Below are 23,359 nucleotides of genomic sequence, written 5' to 3'. Positions count from 1 at the left end.
TTCAAATCGAAAGAATGAACAAAAACCGAGAAACTACCAATTATGGTGATTTTTGACAAAATCGATAAATTCAAAGCTTCGGGGCACTAAGAAAGAAAAATCGCAGCGATTTGAAATTTTCAGGGTTTTTTCAGGACACTTTGAGGTTGAAAAAAAGTCGAAGATATCCTTTGTTCATCCTTTATATCCAAAGTAATAGCAAGATTTCCGAATATCCTTAAATTTGTGAATTTTGACCTGTTTTTTACCAAACAATATCGCTTTAAAAGAAATTTTTCTATCAAATGCCACTCATTTTGCCTTATAAAGAATGTTTACCAGTTTTCAAAACCCTGCTTCCATTCTCTGTACGACCAATACATCCGGAGTTATTGATTATCAAAGCCAAAATGGACTTTTTTGCTTTGATCAATGATAACTCGGCGCCAAATCGTCGTAGAGACTTTTTAAGGCCACCAAATTAAAGGGCATAAAATTTCCGAGAAAAGTCAGACAGTCGGATTATTTAAAAAAATTTATTGTCGCCCATAGAGGTATTGAAAGACCAGCAAAAATCTTGAAAATTTTTTTTTCGTTGGTTTTCTTATGATTACTCCGGAACCGTACATGATAAAAAATGTTGAGGTCCAGATCTGAAAACTAGAAACTTGAGGCTACAATTTGCTTTTTTTAGATTTTTTATACGACTATTTTTCACCGAGTTACAGCATGTTGAAAATCACCTAAAAATTTCGGATTTTTTTTCTATCCCTTAATTTCTGTGACCAGTGTATCAAGGGTTGAGAAGGAAGAATAATAAATAATAAATCAAATAAATAATTGTTGATAATAATAATAATCATCAAATAAATCAAGGTAACAATTTAATTAAATAAATAATTAACAATAAATTTAAATAATAAATTGATTGTTTATATAAATTAAATAACAAGTGAAATCGAGAGCTAAATCATTTTATAAAACGTTAAAAATTGTAAACCGCATTTAATTGTATAAATCAAATTTAATTTTGTTTTGTAATAATTTTTAAATAATTGTTTTGATTTAAATAAATTTGGAAGTTGTTTTAATTTTGCTATTATTATTTTACTAAATTAATCAAATTTTATTTTACTTAATTTGTAAGAATTTTAATTATCTCTTAGACAACGAACCGTAAGTATTTTTATTTTAATTTTATTTCTAATAAACAGTCATCCTTATAGCTCCGTCCCAGTTATTTCGCTCGGCGAAGGCTAAACAGGAGCACAAATTTTTAATATGTGTTATTTTGACGTAACACAACATCCCCCAACATTTCTCGGATTTTTTCAAAAACCAAGTCTCGAGAATCATTTAAAAAATTCTCTCAAATCCGTGTGAGCAAGATTTGTGACACATCCAGTTCGAATGTTGTTTGAGAAAGCGTTATCGAGATCTTGCCACTTGATGAGTCGGTGACGCATTCTTAAATCACCACCTGTAGCCAGACCGCTGAGTTAAGCAAATTGATCGCCATACCAGCACAAAAGCACTATACTTGCTTGAACGCTTCTCTTAATTTGAACACTCGATTGTGAATCTGCTAAAATAGTCTTACAATAATCAATGGTCTCAACACACACCTGATAGCACCTCTGGCAATGTTCTTCATGCACTGACTCTAACTGTAAATCCTTGTATGATTGTGCAACAGAATTCACCAAACCGTGAAGTGCATCAACTAATCGCGCCATTTTTAAATAATGTTTTTTTTTATCAATAGTTCACAAAAAAAAAAGGTGTCTTTTGCACTAAAAAAAAATTAATGAGTGTCAGTTGCACAAAAATTAAAAACTAATAAGTGTCAGTTGCACAAAAAATTAAAACTAATAAGTGTCAGTTGCACAAAAAATTAAAACTAATAAGTGTCAGTTGCACAAAAAATTAAAACTAATAAGTGTCAGTTGCACAAAAATTAAAAACAAATAAGTGTCAGTTGCACTAAAAATTAATGTCTATGCACTTTACTTAAACTTAAAATTGTTTATAATTTTTTGTAAAAAAATTATTTAAAAAACCGTAGAGAACTTCACAGAGAACTTCAACACAGTAAACGTCAGAGAATATTTGAGCAGAGGTTCGTACTTCATTCAGAGACTCGTACTTCTTTTTTGTGAAGTATGCTCTCGCGCATCGCTTTTATAGGTGGGGCGCGACTCATCAACTACGTAGTAGAAAGTTCTAGAACAACCTGTGACGTCATCAATGACGCAGTAAAAATAGATGTCGCCCCAAAAAGTACCAACATAACCAAGCAAAAAGTAGTGAAATCCCCTAGAATAACGTGTCAACATAACCTAAAACGCCAGATGGTGCGACGAATGGTATGACGTCACCTACTACGCAGTTTGAAAATCAAACAAAGAAAACGAGTTTATTCCTGCACATGCATGAGTCATCAGTCTAAAATAGATCTTCTGGAACTTTCTACTACGCAGTTATAAAATCAAACAAAGAAAACAAGTTTTTCCTGCACATGGATGAGTCATCAGTCTAAAAATAGATCTTCTCGAACTTTCTACTGCGCAGTTTCAGAATCAAACAAAGAAAACAAGTTTATTCCTGCACATGAATACGTCATCAGTCTCAAAATAAATTTTCTGGAACTTTCTACTGCGCAGTTTTAAAATTAACCAATGGAATTAAAATATTATTAATTTAAAAAATAGTGTGGTGGGGTATAATAACAAATAGCTGTGCCGGATTATTTAATTATTCAGTAATTCATTGTCCGTTGTCAAGATACAAGCTATTAAAATGGAAATGATAATAGATGTTCAAGGGTTTAAAGGCTCACACTATCAGTTTATCGAAAAGAACTTGCTTCAATTACAGTTCAACATAAAATTGATGGTGTTGAAGAAATGTCATGTACGTTATTCAAACCACCTTGTGATTGGACATTATTATCGAATCAGTGTCAACGCTTGAATACCTGGGTAACATATAAGCATCATGGAATCACCTGGGATGCTGGAAAAACGCAATATTTAAAGCTAAAAGAAACAATTGAACATGTCACTTATAATTACAGATATATTTATGTAAAAAGTTTTGAGAAAAAATTATGGATCCAAGATTTAATTGGAAACGAAAAAATTGTAATTGATTTAGATGATTTCAAAGTTCCCGCGTTAAAAAATATAAAATTATTGAACAATAATTTTTGTAAATATCACTGTAAATTAAACAACAATAATTACTTGTGCGCTCTGGAAAATGTAATAATTTAAAAAAATTGGATTTTTAAGTAATGAATAAAATTGAACTTGATGTATTTCTACTTTTTCTCTATCCCCCCCCCCTTTTCTTTTTATTTTTAAAGATATTAAGTGATTGTTTACATTTTTATAACCTAGAAAATAGTTTAAGTTTTTATAATTAATCATTATTATTTTAATTGAATTATCAAATAATTGAAATGCATTCTGGTAGTCAAAACTAATGATAAGCTGACATCAACCCACTAAAATAACTTGTTGTCACATTTTGATGACAACAAGTTGATTGAATTTACCGCCAACATTAACGATCCGATGTATCGATTTTAAATTTCCCGCGTTTGAAATTGAATTTGATGCAATTCAACTTTTTTTTTTTCTAACAATTACTATTTTTAAACGATATTAAATAATTGTTTACATTTTTATAACCTAGAAAATAATTGTTTACATTTTATAATTAAGTATTATTTTAATTGAAGTATCAAATAATTTCAATACAATCTGATAGTAAAAATTGATGATAAGTTGTCATCAACCTAATGCTTCTACCATGCTGAATGTAATAAGTTGATGACAATTTTAACGTCAACTTACGGTCAAGTTTCAGTCATTTATGCCAACTTGCTGACTACCGGAGTATATTTTTTTATGAATTTTGATTGTACCACAACTAATGATTAGATGCATTGATTATTACTTTAGTGTTTTATCTTATAAAAAACAGGTAATTATACTTTATACTAGCCGTTACCCGCCCGCTTCGCTGGTCGTAAATTACAGTTAAGTGATGATTTTTTTATTTCATGATTAAAAATATTTCTATAACTATGGCTTTGACCGATGCTTTTCTCGGCAATCGTATTGATATTATTGTAATAAGCTATAAAGAACTAATGACAAAATGCAATTGGATATATTTACACCACAATCATAAGGATGGGACAAAAAAAGTTATTTGCTTATTTTTTTTGAGTTGAAAATATACACGTCTCTCTCATCAGATCTCGGATAAAAGACGGAGTTCTTAATATTTTGATTGAAATGTAATTATTTTTTGTTTTTTCATTAACATAGATTCATCAAAGTAATTCAGTTAAAGAGTGTATAAAAAATTAATCTCGTACCTTTGAAACCCATTCTACACTGAGAAAAAAAAACTTTTTTGAAGTATATAAATGTTTGTATCCTACCGAGTAAATATTTGTTTAATCTTAGTAAAAATGTACTCCGATCAAGTATATTTTCTTAAAATAAGTATAGAAATTCTTAAATCAAGAAAATATTACTCGGTTGAAATATATATTTACTATGATTAAGAATATTATTTGTTTGTATAGTACCGAGTAAATATTTCTTTAAATGAAGTATTTATACTTGGGAAAAGTTTTTTTTCAGTATAGTTCATAAGTAGACGATACAATTAATCGTCATACTCAATTCAAAGTCTGTTACACATATATTTAAAAAACGGGAATACATTAACGTTTGACACTCCCGCAAACTGCTTTAGGAGTTGAATTTACTAAATCCGGTTTATGAGAGATACTTACACAGAAAAAAAAGATATCTTAAATTAAGAAAATATTTTGGAAGACAAGTGTTTTCGGGAATCAAATCCAAATTTTCTTGAGCCAAGAGAATATGTCTTGGTTAAAAAAAATTTGCCTTGGTCGGAGAAGATTTCTACTTTATCTGAGAAAATTGAAGTTTTCAAAAAAAATTTCTTGAATCAAGAATATTTATCTTCAGTCAAGAATTTTTTTTTTCTGTGTACATGACAAAGTTAACGTTCATGCCGAATTTAAACTCTGTAACACATATATTCAATGAACGGAAGCATATTAACCTTTGACGCCTCGCGAACCCCCTTAGGAGTTGAGTTTATTAAAGTCGTTTCATGAGGGATCCCTACATGACGTAATAAACGTTAATGCCGAATTTCAACTCTGTAACGTATGTATTTGGATAACGGAAGCACATTAACGCTTGACGCCCACGCAAAAGCTCTTAGGAGTAAATTTTTTCGAAGCCTTTTTATGAGGAATACCTACATGACATAATGAACGCTCACACTGAATTTCAACTTTGTAACGCATACTTTTTAAAAAGGGGAGCATATTAACGTTTGATGCCCCCGCATCTCTTTTTGGAAGCCGATTTTATCATAGCCATTTAGTGGGGTATACTGACATGACATAATGAACGGTCACACTGAATTTCAACTCTGTAACACATATATATTAAAACGGGAGTATATTAACGTTTGACGCCCCCGCATAGCCCTTTTGGAGCCGATTTTGTTATAGTTATTCAGTGAGGGGTACTGGCATGACATAATAAACATTCAGGCCGAATTTTGAGTTAGTTACACCTATACTAAAAAACAGGAGTATATCATCGTTTGACGCCCCCGCGAACCCCCTTTGGGGTTGATTTTATTGAAGTCGTTTCATGAGGGATCCCTACATGACGTAATAAACGTTCATGCCGAATTTCAACACTGTAACGTATGTATTTGAAAAACGGAAGCATATTAACGCTTGAAGCCCACGCAAACCCTGTTAGGCGTAAATTTTATTAATGCCCTTATGAAGAATACCTACATGACATATCAAACGTTCACGCTGAATTTTCAGTCCGTAAGCCTTATAGTTCCAGAGATACTATATTGAATAGATTTACATTCTTACTTAGTTACAAATAAGTCAGATTAGACTCTTTTATTTTGACTGTTTTATAAACTGTAATATACGATTCAGTTGACAGAAACAATTGATAAATGAAACAAAATCTAATCTAGAAAAAAAAATATAAAAACAACCGACGCTAATGGAATAAAAACAATTGATGGCTGTAATTTAACTGTTTTTTTCTTATACTATTAGAAAAATAATTTAAATACCCGAATCCTGAGTTATAATTGATTTAAAAAGTAGCCTATATTTTAAGTGACAGCATCTTGTATATGTATAAAAAGTTTCATCTCAATTAGATAAGTAGTTGATGAGTTATAAAGGTACAAACCGACAGAGAGACAGACAGACGAAAATTCCAAAAAGGGTAGATAATCTTTGAGTAGGTCATAAAATTTATATTTGACGCATAATTCGATATAAAAACACCATGTACAGACAGAGCCTATAGATTTATATATTAGTATAGATTTAAATTTATTTAAATGAATATCGATGTATTTCAATGAATATCGATGAATTTAAAACAGCTGGGATTTTATAGCCGATAATTCAAATCCAATGTTGGTTACATTTTACTCATAGATGGCGGTATTCTATTTATCTAAACTTACGCGCGCAAATTTTTTTCTAAGATGTAAGTAAGATTTTTCTAAGTAAATAAGAAAGCCTCAGATCACATGTTTGTTGACTTCGGCTTCGCCTCGGCCAACAATTACATGATATCTGAGACATTTCTTACTTTACTGCCCGAGGTGTAAAATATACTATTCATGTGAATCTTATATTAATTTCATTGCATGGATTGTAACAATATATTTGACTGGTATACGGAAATAAGTTACATTATTTTATTTATAAATTTCCTTGATTGAACTTTTCCGATCCCCGGTCTATTAGTCGAAAGGCTAGGACTGAATAAAACATATTGAAGATAAATTATGGTAAATATTCCATAACAGTCTAAAAATAATTTTAATGTTGAGAAATTGTATTGTTATTCAGAAAATATTTTTTGATGAAAAACGTTTTTTTTCATGCGAGCATTCCACCAAATAAAAGTGATTTTGGAGTGTGACCTCCGCGGATTTTGTTCAAATTTTGTAAAGTGATTCTATACATCAGAATAAATATTACCTAAAGAGTTGAGCTCTTAATATTAAGTACTTTCGTAGCAATGATTTTTAACTTCCCGCTAAGAAAATTGTAAATTTTAAAAAATCCGGGAAGTTATTGGTTTCGGTCCGATTTATGAAAATCGAAATTTTATCAGATGTCGACGTTTTGAGGTCCTAGGAAGCTATTCTGACTAATTTCAAGATAATGTCCGAGTGTATGTATTAGACTGATTCAAAAAAATTGACTAATTTTTTGTTTTCTTCCTTATATCGAAAATATTGTTGGAAATGACGAAAAAAAAATACTGTGAAAGTTTGAGCTCTTAATATTAATATTGTTGTACTCATATAACCCCATTCACAGGTCAAGGAGCTCACTGTGGGGGGTGAGGAGAAGAAAAAGGGTATTCCAACGGACCAGCCGCACTCAGAGGTCCCTGAAGGTACCCCCACGGACCAACACCTCTATCCAGCGATCAACGTGGGCGACACTCCTCAGCGACTCAAGGGCCACCGAGACTGGGATCCACGGCGAAGGAGACCAGTCTAAGCAGAAAATCAAGCGCTCTCCCAGGAAATCGACGATTTCCCCAGCACTCGAGCTGAAAGTCATCAGCCAGCACTCACGCCTCAGAGTCTTCTCAGACTGGGAAGCTCTGGCGGCTACACTCACCGTCGCCGACGGCTTGGCTCGACTCAAGTCTCGACTTGAGTTACTTGAGGGTGAATGGCACCAGTTCAACCTCACTCATGACTCGTTAGCACTCACCTGCACCAAGGAATTCTTGGAGAGCTCATACGTCAAGGACGGAGTATACGACCTGGTGTACCGGTCGTATATCAACGCCAAGGGCAAACTAATCGCACTCATCAACTCAATTCCAGTACCAGCTGCTGTTCCAGCTGTAGTGCACTCAACCCGGGCTCCAACGCATCTGCCAGCACTCGCAATTCCCAAGTTCGATGGGCGTTACGAGAACTGGCCTGAATTCAGGGACTCATTCACCTCAATGGTGATCAATGCTCCAGAACTTGCTCCAGTTCGACGTCTACAGTACCTGAAGAGCTGTCTGCAAGGACAAGCAGCACTCAGCCTCGCCAGTGTACAAATGTGCGACGACCAATTTGTACCTGCGTGGGATCAGCTAAAGGAGAGGTACAACAACCCTCGCCTACTTATCGGTGCTCAACTGGACAAGCTCCTTAATATGCATGTGCTCACTTCACGCTCATCTGAGCAGCTCAATTACCTTCTGAATACCGTATCAGAGGTAATCAACGCACTCAACGCACTCGGGGTACAAGTGAACTCAGATATGAATCCGCTGCTTACGCAGTTGATCATATCAAAACTGGACTCACATAATCGGGAGCTCTGGGAGAACAAAATGGGTGCTTCCACTGAATACCCATCACTCAAAGATCTCAATGACTTTTTAGTCAGTCGTGCTCGTGCTCAAGAACGGGTGGAACAGGCATCAAAACCACCACGTTCGTCTGGTAAACCAGCGTCATACTCTGCTGCTGCTGCTGTTTCCAACTCGCACTCATCGAAAACTAAAGCTCCAGCCACGAACTTATCTACTGCACTCAAGAAGCCTCCCAAGAAGGTATTCCCTCCTGCACAATATCCCTGTGATTTGTGTAAAAGAGATCACTTTATTGTGAGATGCACTCAATTCTTGGGACTCACAAAGGCTCAACGCACTCAAGTCGTTGTGGAGAAGCGACTGTGTGAAAATTGTTTTGGCCATCATCTACCAGATGCGTGCAATTCACACTTCACATGCAGGGTGTGTGAACAAAAACATCACACCATGATACACCCGGAACTCAACAGCACTCAAAAACCATCTAGCTTAGCCGCTATAAGAACTCAATAAAGACGTCTGCTTCCACATGACGACTCGAGCGACGCTCAACTGAACTCAATTGCACTCAACACGTCCGGCATTCATCATACTAGTACTCATCGCCCAGCAATCTTACTCGCAACATGCCTAGTAGACTTGATCACCAAGTTAAGTACTCATCCAGTACGCATATTGCTGGATCCAGGGTCTGAATTATCGTTTGTTTCAGATTCCTTGGTAAATTCACTCAAACTTAAACGCACTCACTCATCTATTCAGATTATTGGTATCGGTGTATCCAATGCTGGTAAAGCTAAATGTCAATTCGCACTCAAACTCTCATCTAAGCATTCAAACGACTTAGTCATCATCGCACACGTGTTAGATGAACTCATTACAAGTTGCTGACAAATTAAAGCACTCTGCAAGGCAGGCGGAGTCCTTCTTGCTAAATGGGCAAGCAATCATCCCAAGAATACAATAACTCAATCATGTGGAAGCGTTCAAAAATCATAAATTCGACGATTCAGACTCCAGCACCAAGATTCTGGGCATGTCTGGTCCTCACACTCAGATCAGTTCTATTTCACGTACTTACCACCATGCTCAACTCAAAAATTTACAAAAAGGATCATACTATCAGAGATTGCTCAAATTTTTGATCCTCTTGGATTTCTCGCACCACTCGACATTCGAGCCAAGGTATTCATGCAGGAGCTTTGGCTCGAAAAGCTCAGCTGGGACACTCCATTGGCAGCCAATCAACGGCATAAATAGAGAAACTTCAAAAATGAACTCAAATTTATCTCTGAAATCAAAATTCCAAGATGAATCCACTCATCCACGTGCTCAACCACCGAAATCCATGGATTCTCGGACGCCTCTCAATTGGCAATGACAGCTGCCGTGTTCATCAAAGTCCACACACCTGCTCATGGAGTCAGAGTTACGCTGCTCTGCTCCAAAACCAAGGTAGCTCCGTTAAAACGACTAACGATACCAAGGTTAGAACTCACCGCAGCTCACATGTTGGCAAAACTCACAAAACACTGCCAGAGCACTCTAAATCTCACTCAATCGCCAATATACTTGTGGACGGACTCAACAATTACACTCACGTGGATTAAATCTCATCCGTCTCGCTGGAAGGAGTTTGTTCGAAATAGGGTGTCACATATTTATAATCTACTTCCAGATGGCCACTGGAATTTCATTCCGGGCACACAAAATCCAGCAGACTGCGCAACACGAGGGTTGACACCTACTCAACTCCGTGATCATCAACTATGGTGGACTGGCCCACCATGGTTGCTCAAGAGTTCATCGTCCTGGCCTAAATGTCTATCAATTGATGATACAGGAGCTCAAGCAGAAGACCAGCCTGGACTGGCCCTGTTCTCATCGAATTCACCACTGAAATCAAATTGGCCTATCATGGAACGGCCAATACCACTCCTACGCATGTTACGAGCTACTGCAATCTGCTTTAGACTTCGTGACATAATCAAGAAATCACCAAACTCATCACTCAAGGCTTCAATTACTTCTGACGAAATAATTTCTGCACTCAACTTCTGTATCAAAGAAACTCAACGCATTCATTTTTCAAACGAGATCAACATGCACTCCAAACACGCACCATGGCCTAATGGTCATCCAATTGCTCGATTGGTTGCATTCATTGACACCGACGGCATCATTCGAGTAGGTGGACGGTTGGAAAATTCTCCAAATCAAGACCAAAGTAAGCATCCTGCTATTCTACCACGGAATGCGGCACTCACTAAACTCATCATCTCTGATGCTCATCAGCGTACCATGCATGGTGGTACTCAACTTACTCTTGCATTCATACGACAAAAGTACTGGATCATTGGCGGTAGACAACCAGTACGCTCAATTATACTCAAATGTATAAGATGCGCACGACATCGTGCTGATAGAGCTCAACAACTCATGGGTCAGCTACCAGTATCACGAGTCACTCCATCATCTGCATTCACTCACACTGGAGTTGACTATGCTGGTCCAATAACACTCAAAAATTGGAAACGCAGAGGAGCAAAAACATACAAAGGCTGGATTTGTGTTTTTGTCTGCCTTTCTACGTCAGCAGTACATCTAGAGGTAGTCAGCGACTACAGCTCTAGTGGGTTCATCGCAGCACTCCGCAGATTTATCAGCCGACGAGGCATCTGCACAGCACTCTACAGCGATTGTGAAACGACGTTCAAAGGCGCTGAAACTGATCTCAACCGTCTGTTCACTCAAAGAACTCAAGAGTCAAGAGAAATACTGGATCACATCACTGTGAACAGTATTGCCTGGCATTTCAATCCACCAGCAGCTCCACACATGGGTGGAAAGTGGGAAGCTGCTGTCAAATCACTCAAACATCATCTTACTCGATCAGTGGGAGAGTCTTCATTTACTTTTGAAGAATTTACGACTCTTCTTACGCAAATTGAAGCTATATTGAATTCAAGACCATTGGAGCCACTCACGGAAGATCCAGATGACATGGATGCACTCACTCCTGGTCACTTCGTAATTGGACGAGCACTCAACATGATTCCTAAACCAGCACTCATCGATACAAATAGTTCTCGATTGTCTAGATGGCAATTTCTACAACAACGTGTTCAACAGTTCTGGAATTATTGGTCTACAAGTTATCTTCAAAGACAACTGGCAATCACCAAGTGGCAACGTCCAACTCATCAAATTCAAGTTGGGTCACTTGTATTACTCACCGACGAAAGGTTTTCACCAACTAGGTGGCCTCTCGCTCGTATTATCGCACTCCACCCTGGCAAAGATGGATTGACCAGGGTTGCTACGCTCAAAACAGTGAACTCAACACTCACTCGTCCAATCACGAAGCTTGCACTCCTACCAATTGAACCAGAACCTCAAGAAGATGACGAAGAATAACTTAACTGGTTCAATGACATGCTCATCAAAAGATCAAGTACTCAAGAACTCATCAATCATCAACTCTGTTGCTGATGGCGGGCGGAATGTTGCGTAATCACAAGTACATTCAAATTTGAATGTAGTTGAACTTCCGGCAAATAGAGGCAGCACCTACTGGGGCCTAGTGTCTATCAATTAAAAACTTGACTAGCGCAGTGCGACGCATGCGCATGAATTTTTACTGCCTCGTGGCAAGGAGACCGACGCCATTATCTCTTCGTTTTATACATTTTTAAGTGTCACCACGTGTTTTGTATAATCTATTCAAATTGCGCTCATCTCGAGTAAATAATTAAAAGTAATCAATTAATTACATTCAGAGTTCGTAACTCTATATAAAAATATAATTATTTTTATAATTGCGAGCACCAGAGCTCATAAAATAAATAAAAAACAATATCAAGAAATCCAGTGCTCTCCAACCTGTTCCTGAGGAGGTTATTTTCGACGGAGAATCGTACAGGTGCTTAAATTCTACTTTATAAATTAATTCAAGTGTTCATCAAAACAAAAGACTCTGTTTTATTATTTATTTGAATATTATTATGCTCAATTTCTTAATTAATTAAACTCAAAGTTATTTTTCGCTCAGTAGCCTCTGCAATCATGCTACCTCGTGTTCAACAAGTAAATTAGAATCAGTGTAATTTATTAGGAGCTCATTAAATTCAATTCAATTAAGTGATCTTTACTATTAAAACTCAATAACTAAATTATTTATATATTCAGTACTATTAAAAATAGTAATTTACGTGTTCAATAATTTACTTCGCTCAATAACCTCTGACATCATGTTACTTATTATCATGACATTTTTGCAATCAACTCAGTGTTCAATTAAACTCAACTTGATGATTTTTAATTCATTTATTTACTCGAGCTCAACTCAATAATTTGTATTCAATCATTCACGTATTCATGAGCTCAGACTTTTAACAGTATTTATGAATTAAATAAACTATTTAATTTACAACCCAGTGATATTTTGTGCTGTGACAAATAAAAATATTGTTATATTTTTAAATATGCGTATTTTTCAAACATCCCAACCATCAACTAGTCCTGGCATGTCTTTATTTAATTAATATTACAACAAATATTGACAACTGCCGCATCGCAATTTTTTATTTCCTATTTAAATAACATGGGAAAATTAATTTTTTGAGCTTTGGAATTTTGTAGCTCACGGTGGGACCAATACTTTTGAATGTTCAAGACATAGTCTTATGGAAAATTTTACGCTCTACAAAAAAGGTTTCTTATTGTTACGTTCTGGCTTTAATTAAATTTAAATAAAAATTTTTAGAAATTTTTTTTTTTGAAGTCTCGAATTATTTATTCGCCGCAGTGGGCGAATAAACGGTTCGACACTTTTTAGAATCATAATTAAACAATAAATTAATAAATCGTTACTTTGTTGGCGATACTATTTTTATTCACCGCCAACAATGTAACGGAAATCTCTTGCGATAAGAGAGTCACCGTAGATCGCGGATAGTCTAAACAGATGACGATGTATGAGACTCGGGCCACGACGATTCTCTCATAGGAAACCTGAGATGCAACGTTAACATTTTTGAAAATGTATAATACCAAGGAGCGACAGAATCAAGTCAGTCGTTTACAAGGCAGTCGATCACAAGATCTAGTAGAGCCAAGAACTCTACACAAACCTGCTGGCTTGATCCTGTCACTCGGACTTGAAGCAAAATATATATCCGTATTTTATCCAAATACGCACTCCTTATTTAAACTTTGGGCGCCGCTACGGGCAGCCCAAAAATCACATACCTCGTATTGGGCGCCGCTACTGGCAGCCCAATACTCTCACCTGTTCCGGGCGCCGATACCGGCAGCCTGAACGCTTCCTTTCTGAATCCGAAATTCATGCTTCGAGGCCGATAACTCAGGAGGTCAGGATGTGCGGTACAGCTCGGTCGCGGGATTCGACGTGTTATCGCGGACCTCACTGAAGGTCATCCAAGAATTAAGTCGGAGGAAGTTTTTGTTGAGCTTTCGAGCTCATGTGTTGTTGAGCTTTCGAGCTCGTGTGTTGTTGAGCTTCCAAGCTCGTGTGTTGTTAGGCTTTCGAGGTCATGTGTTGTTGAGCCTTCGAGCTGTGGTGGTTGATCGACCATTTGGGATTACTTTCCTCTGCGAAAGAACCAAGTCTTCAAAGCTCGTCTCGTTCGCACCCAGAGGACGTATCAAGGGATTATTTGGGCCGACTTATGGAGCCCATAATCCCAACCATGGTAAGTCAATAAACTTTTTTGCATAAAATAAATAACGGTCAACAGCTGACGCACCTGGGGTCTATCGACACCCTAATCACGTCAACCTGGTAAAATTAAAAATATTCTGTCTGATTAATAGATAAGCCAGAATGTAACACTTATAATGTGTCGATATTTTTATTTCTTCAAAAGTAATTCGAAGTTAAAATTAGATTGACGATAAATCGATACATTATTTAAATTTTTTGACGCAACCATCAACTTCATCTAAAAATTTTAGAAGACATTTTTTGTAGAGCATGTTATTTCCTACAACTTATCTCAGAGAAAATTTTCGATATTTCTCATAAGTCGTAAGTTATTCGCAATTAACTGAAAATTTAATATAATTAACTTTAAGCAACAAAATTTAGATTATTTAAGAACATTTTCAGTTAATTGCAAATAACATACGACTTAAGTGAAATATCGAAAAATGATAAGAGACCTTTTTTGTAGAGCGTAAAATTTCCCATAAGACTATGTCTCGAACATTCGAAAGTATTGATCCCAACGTGAGCTACAAACTTCCAAAGCTTAAAAAATAAATGTTCCTATGTTATTTAAACGGTAAATAGAAAATTGCGATGCGGCAGTTGTTAATATTAATATTAAGAGCTCAAACTTTCACAGTATTTTTTTTCGTCATTCCCAACGATATTTTCGATATAATGAAGAAAATGAAAATTAGTCGATTTTTTTGAATCAGTTTAGTATGTATGTATGTCTGTATGTACGTATGTAACTACCTGTATCTTTTGAACGAATGAACCGATTTCAAACTTTAAGGTGTCATTCGACGTGGCTTGTCAATATCTTGAAGCTGTGAGAAATTGAGCTTGATCGGTAAGGCTGGTTTAGAGATATTCCAAAAATAAAATTTTTTTTAAAATGTTTTTTTTTGGATAACTTTTAATGTGCTCAATGGATTGATTCCAAAATGCACTGGGCTTTAGAGCTTCATAAGCCGCGTCGAATGCCACGTCAACCATCAAAATCGGTGTATTCGTTCAAGAGAAACCGTTGTCGAAAGAATTAAAAAAAATTTTATTTTGTATTTTTTTTTAAATACCTCAAAAACGACCCAATAAATCGAATTCAAACTTTAATCAGCTTTAGAACTTGATAAAAGGCATCGATTGCCACCTTAACCGTCTCAATTGGTTTATTCGTTTGAGAGATATCGTTGGAAAAAAATGGTAAAAAACTATTTTTTTCGAAAAGAAAGGCATACAAGAGTAGTTAGGACAGGCGAGCAGGGTAAAACGATAGGCAGATTTTTTGAATAATGACGATTTTTTTTTTAACTTTTTCATTAATTTTTTTCTACAGCAAAAACGTTTCCTATGAAAGTATAAACAGTATATTTTGTTCGTAAAAAATTCTCAGCTTTTCGATAAAAATATTCATTTTTATTATAACTAATGGAAACTCTCAAAACTTTAATTAATTGAAAAAAGTAAATTTTCTGGCCTTGTGATAATTTTTACTTCACATTTGATATTTTTTTCTGAAAGTTGAGAATTTTTCGCATAAAATACGTCATTTTAGCGATGGGGTTATTTTTTCTTTGAACATAAATAAATTATGAAATACTAATAATTAACTTTATGATTTTATTTAAACGGTAAAATATTTATATAGAAATTTTCCAAGTTTCGACATTTGAATTTATTGCCGAAAAATTCGCATAACATACTCCATTGTACATCAAGAAAGTGCTGCTGTTTTACTGCAAGTTATACTTTTTAAAGACCCGGTGTTTACTGATACGTCAACGGATCAATTTACAAAAATAAAATTGTACGTTCAAACAAAAAATAACCCCATCCCCAAAATGACATTTTTTTTTTAATTTCTCAGTTTTCAGAAATAAATATCAAACTTGAAGTAAAAATTGTCGCAAGGCCCGAAAAATCACTTTTTTCACTTTAATTAAAGTTTTGAGTGTCTTCCATTACTTATAATGAAAAATGAATATTTTTATCGAGAAGCTGAGAATGTTTTACGAAAAAAATATCCCGTCCGTATTTTTATAGGAAATGTTTTTACTATAGAATAAAATTAAAAAAAAAAAATCGTTAAAATTCAAAAAATCATTACTACGAAAGTACTTGATATTAAGAGCTCAACTCTTCAGGGAATCTTTATTCTGATGTAGAGAATCACTCTACAAAATTTGAAAAAAATCCGCGGGGGTCACACTCCAAAAAAAATTTTATTCGGTGGAATGATACATATAAAATTTATATTAGTAATAATAAAACATTTTTATTGCCCACGAAGCAGGCGGGATCTGCTAGTCTTATATATATATATTACACTGGCCCAAAATAATCGACTACTTTTTTTTTTCGATACTGTGAAATTATTTTCCTGATGACCAAAAAAAATTATTGCGAAAGTTTGAGCCCTTAATATTAATATTAAGAGGTGCATCGTCACGACTAAGGTAAACTACCCAGTACTTGAACACTTCTGAAAATGGGACCAGTAGTTAAACAGACTTTTAGAATTGTTGTTATACAAAATCCGTACATATATTATAAATAATATGCACTTGTTATAATTATTCAATGATACAGTAAATGATTTCTGTAAGTGTTTTCAATTATAAATCGAAAAAATTGTATAATTTTTAACTTTAAAGTTGACATGTCGAGAATAGCCGATAGATGCTATTTTTTTTCATGAAAAAGATACTATACCGTAAACCGAACAATCAGTAAAAAAAGCGGTATATCATCATTTTAAGTAAAAAAAAAATCGTACAACCTAACGAAATAGTCTTTTCTCAATACTATATATTTTTTGTAAAGACATAAACTAAAATTTTCATATTATGACAGAGCGATTATACTTGCCAAGTCTGGTCGCACCTAGTATTATGGTCGAATAATAGGGTGCCACTGGAAGACGTACTCGGCCTTCCAGAACCGGATGTTAAGTTAATTTTTATTTAGAAATCAGGGTCGTTGTAAATTATATATTTTGTGAGAGAGGAAAGGAATAATGAAAATGGCTGAAATAAATTTAATTAAACTTAAATTTTAATTTCAATTGACTAAGCACCTCGCTTATTTTTATTTACCCTTTTATAACAATTATTCTTATGACAAACTAATCCGTATGACAAACTAAATGCGTCCCCTGGACGTTTACTTGTGACAAACTAAAATTTTCCCGTCTTCTGGACGGTTCCTTATGACAAACTAATATCGTCCCTTGGACGTTTTCACACACACACCCACGTTAAAATATCGTCCTCTGGACGTTAAACCTTAATAATCTGTCCCCTGGACATTAACCTTATTTTAACTATTGAAATCGTCCTCTGGACGTTAAATCTTATTAAAACTAAACATCCCCTGGATGTACCTTTAATTGTCCACCGGACCTAAATCACAGACACAGTTTTACTTACACTAAATTGACTCTATTTTAACATTACTCAGCAAATTTTCCACTTTATTCGAATTTTTCGCTATCTAAATTTTCACTTTAATTTGTCATTTAATCATTCACCTTGTTTTAAATTATATTTATTAATTAATCAATTTTGGTTAATAATAATTATCAATTAATTAATTTTTCCACGCATAAAATTTTACTAATTACTTCGCCACAATTAATATCCATTAATAACTTTTAATTTATATTTTTCTCACTGATAATTTCCACAATTAAATTTAATTCACTCACAAAATAATCCGTTTCTCAATTTTACTCAACGTTTAGTTTATCAAAATTCTAGCGTCCTTTTTGAACTTTAATTTATTTAAATATTTATTTAATTTGCTTAAAATTGATTTATAATTAAGTATCGACTAGAATTAAATTACGATTCGTGTAGATGAATTCGAGTAGATGAATTAATTGAGAATTAATTCAGCCATTGGAATAAATTCCGGCCTAAATTAATTTATTGACGTTATAGAATAATTTAACAGTTAAATTTTAACTCATTAATAATTTACGCGGAAAATTATTTTACTTCGGCCAAAGGACCTGAAGTAAATAACTCTGAGTTACGAACAAAATATGGCGGACGAAACGGCACGACAACTTTCGAGAAACACGAGACGCGTAGTTGTAAAGGCCAAGGGACTTCAGCTAACAAATTAATTATGTAAAAACCGACGGAAAGATATTAAGTAATTTAATTATAAATAAATTCGGCCATTGGAATAGAAATTCCGGCCTAAACTTAATTATAATTTTACCTTCAGAACTTTATTACGGCAACTGATGACGTTAATTCTGCTGCGATTTGCTGCTGGATGTTGACTACTTTTCTGGGTCTCGAGACTATTTTCACCATGTTTAACAATTTAAGCAAGCAAATAAATATGAATACTAACGAAATCAAAGAGCAAATCGAAAAAAGCCAACAGAACAACGTAGAGGATTTTAAACAAGTAAAGGAAGAGCTAATAGGTCAGCTGGACGGCATCAAAGCGAGACAAGACAAACTCGAAGCTGAAATCGAAAATATCAAGTCCGGCAAAATCAGCATTCCATCAGTTCAAGGCATCACTTCAGAGCTGGAAGAAACTCAAGTAAAAATGAAACAGCTCGAAAATATGATCCACCAACAAGAAAAACTCACCGAACAAATGAATATTGTCGTCAAAAACCACGAATGGACAGATCGCAGCCTTACAACTGATGCAAACAAACTTCTTTAAAATTAATTTTAATTTGTCGAACGTTATTGAAAGTGTCACACACATCAACCGTGAATGGAAAATCGCACGCGTGAAATTTAATAGCATCAGAGCCTAAGAGACAGTAATGCCAACCAAGGCACGCGTTCTAAAACATACTACTGTATCTATAACTCACGACCTCACCAAAAAAGCTCTTCTGTGTAACAAAAAACTCTAAGAAAAGGCAGCTGAACTCAGAAACACAGGCAAGACGGTGAAAGTCTCAGGAAGCCGCATGTGTGTGGAGAAAAAATGGTATACTTGGGACCTAAATGATGAAACTATGCGAAAGGTGAACATTGCTGATACTCACAGCGCCAAACTGCAGAGACCTAATTGGTCACAGCCAAACCAATAGCTAAAAATCATGTCATGGAACGTAAGGGGCCTACAAATCTTCTATAATCACCAGCAATGTATGAACAGCGATATTTACTGTATTTGTGAAACATGGGCTACCAGCGAAATCACTCTAGCAGGCAACTGGGATAAATTCACCATAGTTACATCTCCAGCTGTCAAGGAAAAAATCAGGGGACATGCAAGTGGTGGTATCGCAATTATAGCCAGAAATGGCTTGGAACCGAAGGTGATTGACTCCTCAGATTGTTAGCTTTTTGTATCAGTCTCTGTCGGTCTGTCTTTTTTTGTTTTAGCCTGTGTCTACATTAGACCATCTCGCAACATGTCTGCCTCACTTGACATACTCTAGCAGGTATTAGACGAGATAAATGGAACCACTGGATATCCACCAATTATACTGACCGGAGACTTTAACGCTCATGTTGGTAACCTAGATTTCTGAAGACCTCATTATAGACACAAATTTAACGGAGCTTAGAACATCAATAGACACAAAAGTAGACACCAGGGGGCATAAATTATACTCTTTTCTCCAAAACAACTCGATGCACTTCATAAACGGAAGAACAATTAGCGATTCACCAGGTAAAATCGCGCATATCGGTAAGGGATGGAGCACTATCGACTACGTAATCACAAATGCACAAGCGTTTGATTAAATTGTCGACCTAGAGGTACTCAAATATAAAAATGATTTAGATCACTTCCCGCTGCTACTACGAACCTACTTGTCAAGTACTTTTGAACGCGGCATAAGCTCAGACAATTACTATGAACCGGGAAGAGACATATATACCTGGCAACAAGACAAAAAGGAGGACTTCAAGTCACATATGCGAAAATCCCATGTACAAAAACTCACTACTTCAGCAGGATCTCAGACTCACTTATAACTCCCACTATCTCCAAACCCACTATACGCCAACGGATCCAAATTCCAGCTACCTGCGAAGAAGAACAAATCTCCAGACACTAAGAGTTTTCGCTCAGCTCAGATTGGCTAGCTGCTACTACTGTAAAATAAATGTGAACAACTGTAAGTACAACTTTGAATATTCACAAAACTGCCCGCTGTGCAATCTTGGTGAAAAGGACAGCATTGAACATCTGCTCCTAAGATGCCCACAGCTCAAAAACCTTCGGCGGCACTACATCACCGCTAACTTCGGACCAGCGCCTACAATCCATGACATCTTAAGCCCCAATTGCCCATACATAAAACCAGTATACCATTTTATACAAAACGCCCGCTCTCTAAGAGCATTTATTCTTTTTGAATGACCTATTATAATGTGTTGCTTATACCTATTGATTTTCAATTATAATGTTTGATTCTCTCTTTGTTTTTTTTTTTTAACCTATAAGAGGCTCTTTTATAATTGTACCTGAAATTATATGAAAAATTGTATGTATATGTGATTATCCTCTTGCAATGGGAATGTACTCTTAGAAGCAAAAATAAATTCTATTCTTCTATTATAATTTATCGAGGTGACTAATGTACCCTGTTACAATATTAAATTTTGGCGTCTAACTATACCTCCCAATGTTCAGAGTGGTACCCAAAACTTGAACGAGATGGCGTTACACGCTCAAGTATTGGGTCCATGTTATTTTCATGGCAGCAGTAGGTGAACAACGTGAAATTTATTCTAGTGCAATAACAAATAATTTAATTTAATTATTTATTTGTCAAAAAAGGTATACATAAATACAGTATGAGTGATTCATCAACAATAAGTGTAATGATTTTAAGTGATTTTGTGTAAAAACGTATTTATTTCATCAAAATAAATTTTTATTATTTTCTAACCAAAAAAAGTTCATAACACATAGGTAAGATAAAAATTGTGAATAACATTTATTTGTTAATAAAAAATGATCCGTTACAATTAGTAAAATTTACAATGAAGTTTGTTAAATATTTAAAAACTTCAAAAATTAAACAAGAAATTATTTAAATCAAAATGTTTAAATTATTGTTCTGTCCTTGCAATAAAAAAATTATATTTACAATAAATAATTAAAAGTATTTATGATTTTCAATTCAGGTAACAGTTCATTTTTTGTGTTGTTTTTAGTTCATAATAATCAATACATTAGTAATAAAAAATGTAATTAAAAAATTAAATACAAATATTTCTGATTTTGAAATGATCATTGATCACATTAAGTATTCACAGTATTATTTTTAATATTATTCAATAATGTGTTATAATTCTTTTGATATTTCAATAAAACGTTGAAAAATTTTGGTGTGCCTATTACCATATATTTTATTAGTTCAACTACTGCTCCCGTAGTGTTCAACTACTACTCCTTTCGTAGTCTATTATAAAAACGTGGTCATATATATAAATATTTAATTATCTGCGTTATTTTGCGCTTCAATCTATTCAAAATTGTTTACATTTTCATGAAAATCATTAATTTGTACTAATCATTATAACTTTATATATTAAAAGTCGGGTCAAATACGTTCTATTTTGAAACGTGTTCAACTACTGGGTACTTAACCTTATTAGTTTTTTGACAAAAATTTCGTTGTTTACCCAAAACGCATAAATCAGCTATTTGAAAAATTTGAGCAATGTATATTCTCAATGGAAATTGAATTCCCTACAAAAAAATCTCTCTTAGTAAATTGACGTAAAACGAGCCGTTTCTTTGTAACCGTGCCTTAAACATTGATTTGTTTTTAAATTCCTTGTTTCTATTTTAGATTTTTGTAACTACTAGAAATAATAAAATTTTTTTTAGTCAAGATACATATTCTCGAAGGAAATTTAATGCTCTACAAAAAAGGTCTCTTAACATTTTTTGCTAAATTCACTCCTTCGAAAGTTATTCAGGTTACTGAAGTCATTTTGACTCAACTTCAACCTGGACGCAAGAAAATTGTTTTATATATAATCATATAAAATTATATATAATTGTATATAACTCGATAATACATAATTATTAGGGTGCTCCGTTTGAAACGAACGTTTTTTTTTTCACTCCCCATCAAAAATCTTGTTCTATGTGTTAAAATAAAAATTTAGACCAAATTTGAGCTCTTAATATTAATATTAACCACTGGAACAACGTCGTAGAAGTTTTTCCATGCTAAAAGCACGTAAATTTAGTTATTTTTTAGGGCTGTACAATTTAGCCGGTCAAGCCGGTTAAAAAAGTTAACCTGGCTAATTAGCTGGCTGGCTGCTCGGCTTAGCCGGTTAACTGAAATTAGCCAGCCTAATTAGCTAAAGGTTATACCGGCTAATCGGCTAATTTTATATTTTATGAAATATCAATGTTTTCAAGTATTGATAGGCATAATTCGACTGAAAATGAATTTATTACGTAGTATTTAAAATTAATAACAACAATTTACATTTATGAAAGTTTTTTAATCTAGTTTTTTTATCATATCTCTATTTTGGTATAAAAAAATTAGTACATTAGTAGTTTCTGGTGACAGACAGCTTCTTTTGGCAGAAATTATATTGCCTGCCGTTGAAATAACCCGCTCGGAAAATGTACTGGAAGGAGGAATGCCTAATAATTTTCTGGCAAAATTTACCAGGGTCGGGAATTTGTTCCGCTTGGAATTCCACCAAAGTAGTGGATTGTCTGCCTTTGGAATTGTAGGCTTTCAGTCAAATTTTATCATTTCTTTCTCAATAGCACTTTGACGTTCAAGACTTGCCATTCTCTGCAGATTTCCAGACAACCCGCGTACAGGATCAAAAAGATAATTTAAATCTCTCTCCCTCTGATTTTTACTGAAATCGGGTTGATATACTGTAATCATAGAATTATAGTAAATGAACCTGATTTGAGTAAAAATCAAAGGGAGAGAGATTTAAATTATCTTTTCGATCCTGTACGCGGGTTGTCTGGAAATCTGCAGAGAATTTCTGCCAAAAAAAGCTGTCTGTCACCAAAAACTGCTAATGTACTAATTTTTTTATATCAAAATAGAGATATGATAGAAAAACTAGATTAAAAAACTTTCATAAATGTAAATCGTTGTTATTAATATTCAATACTACGTAATAAATTCATTTTCGGTCGAATTATGCCTATCAATACTTGAAAACATAGATATTTCATAAAATATAAAATTAGCCGATTAGCCGGT

General features: G+C 34.4%; 2 protein-coding genes across 10 annotated transcripts in view; one reads left to right on the top strand and one right to left on the bottom strand.

The window, feature by feature from the left end:
• LOC130665417 (glutamate receptor ionotropic, NMDA 2B) overlaps window positions 1–23,359 on the bottom strand; it is a 1,452,633-nt gene that overhangs the window by 1,361,029 nt on the left and 68,245 nt on the right. The window lies entirely within an intron of this gene.
• On the top strand, window positions 9,804–11,843 carry LOC130665332 (uncharacterized). The gene has a single exon (XM_057465664.1). It carries the CDS (start codon window positions 9,804–9,806, stop codon window positions 11,841–11,843), a length of 2,040 nt encoding a protein of 679 aa, XP_057321647.1.

The sequence above is a fragment of the Microplitis mediator genome, chromosome 3, assembly GCF_029852145.1.
Source record: "Microplitis mediator isolate UGA2020A chromosome 3, iyMicMedi2.1, whole genome shotgun sequence".
NCBI lineage: Eukaryota > Metazoa > Arthropoda > Insecta > Hymenoptera > Braconidae > Microplitis > Microplitis mediator.
Note: the sequence above shows the minus strand (reverse complement) of the source record. Positions and strands in the feature narration are given on the sequence as shown.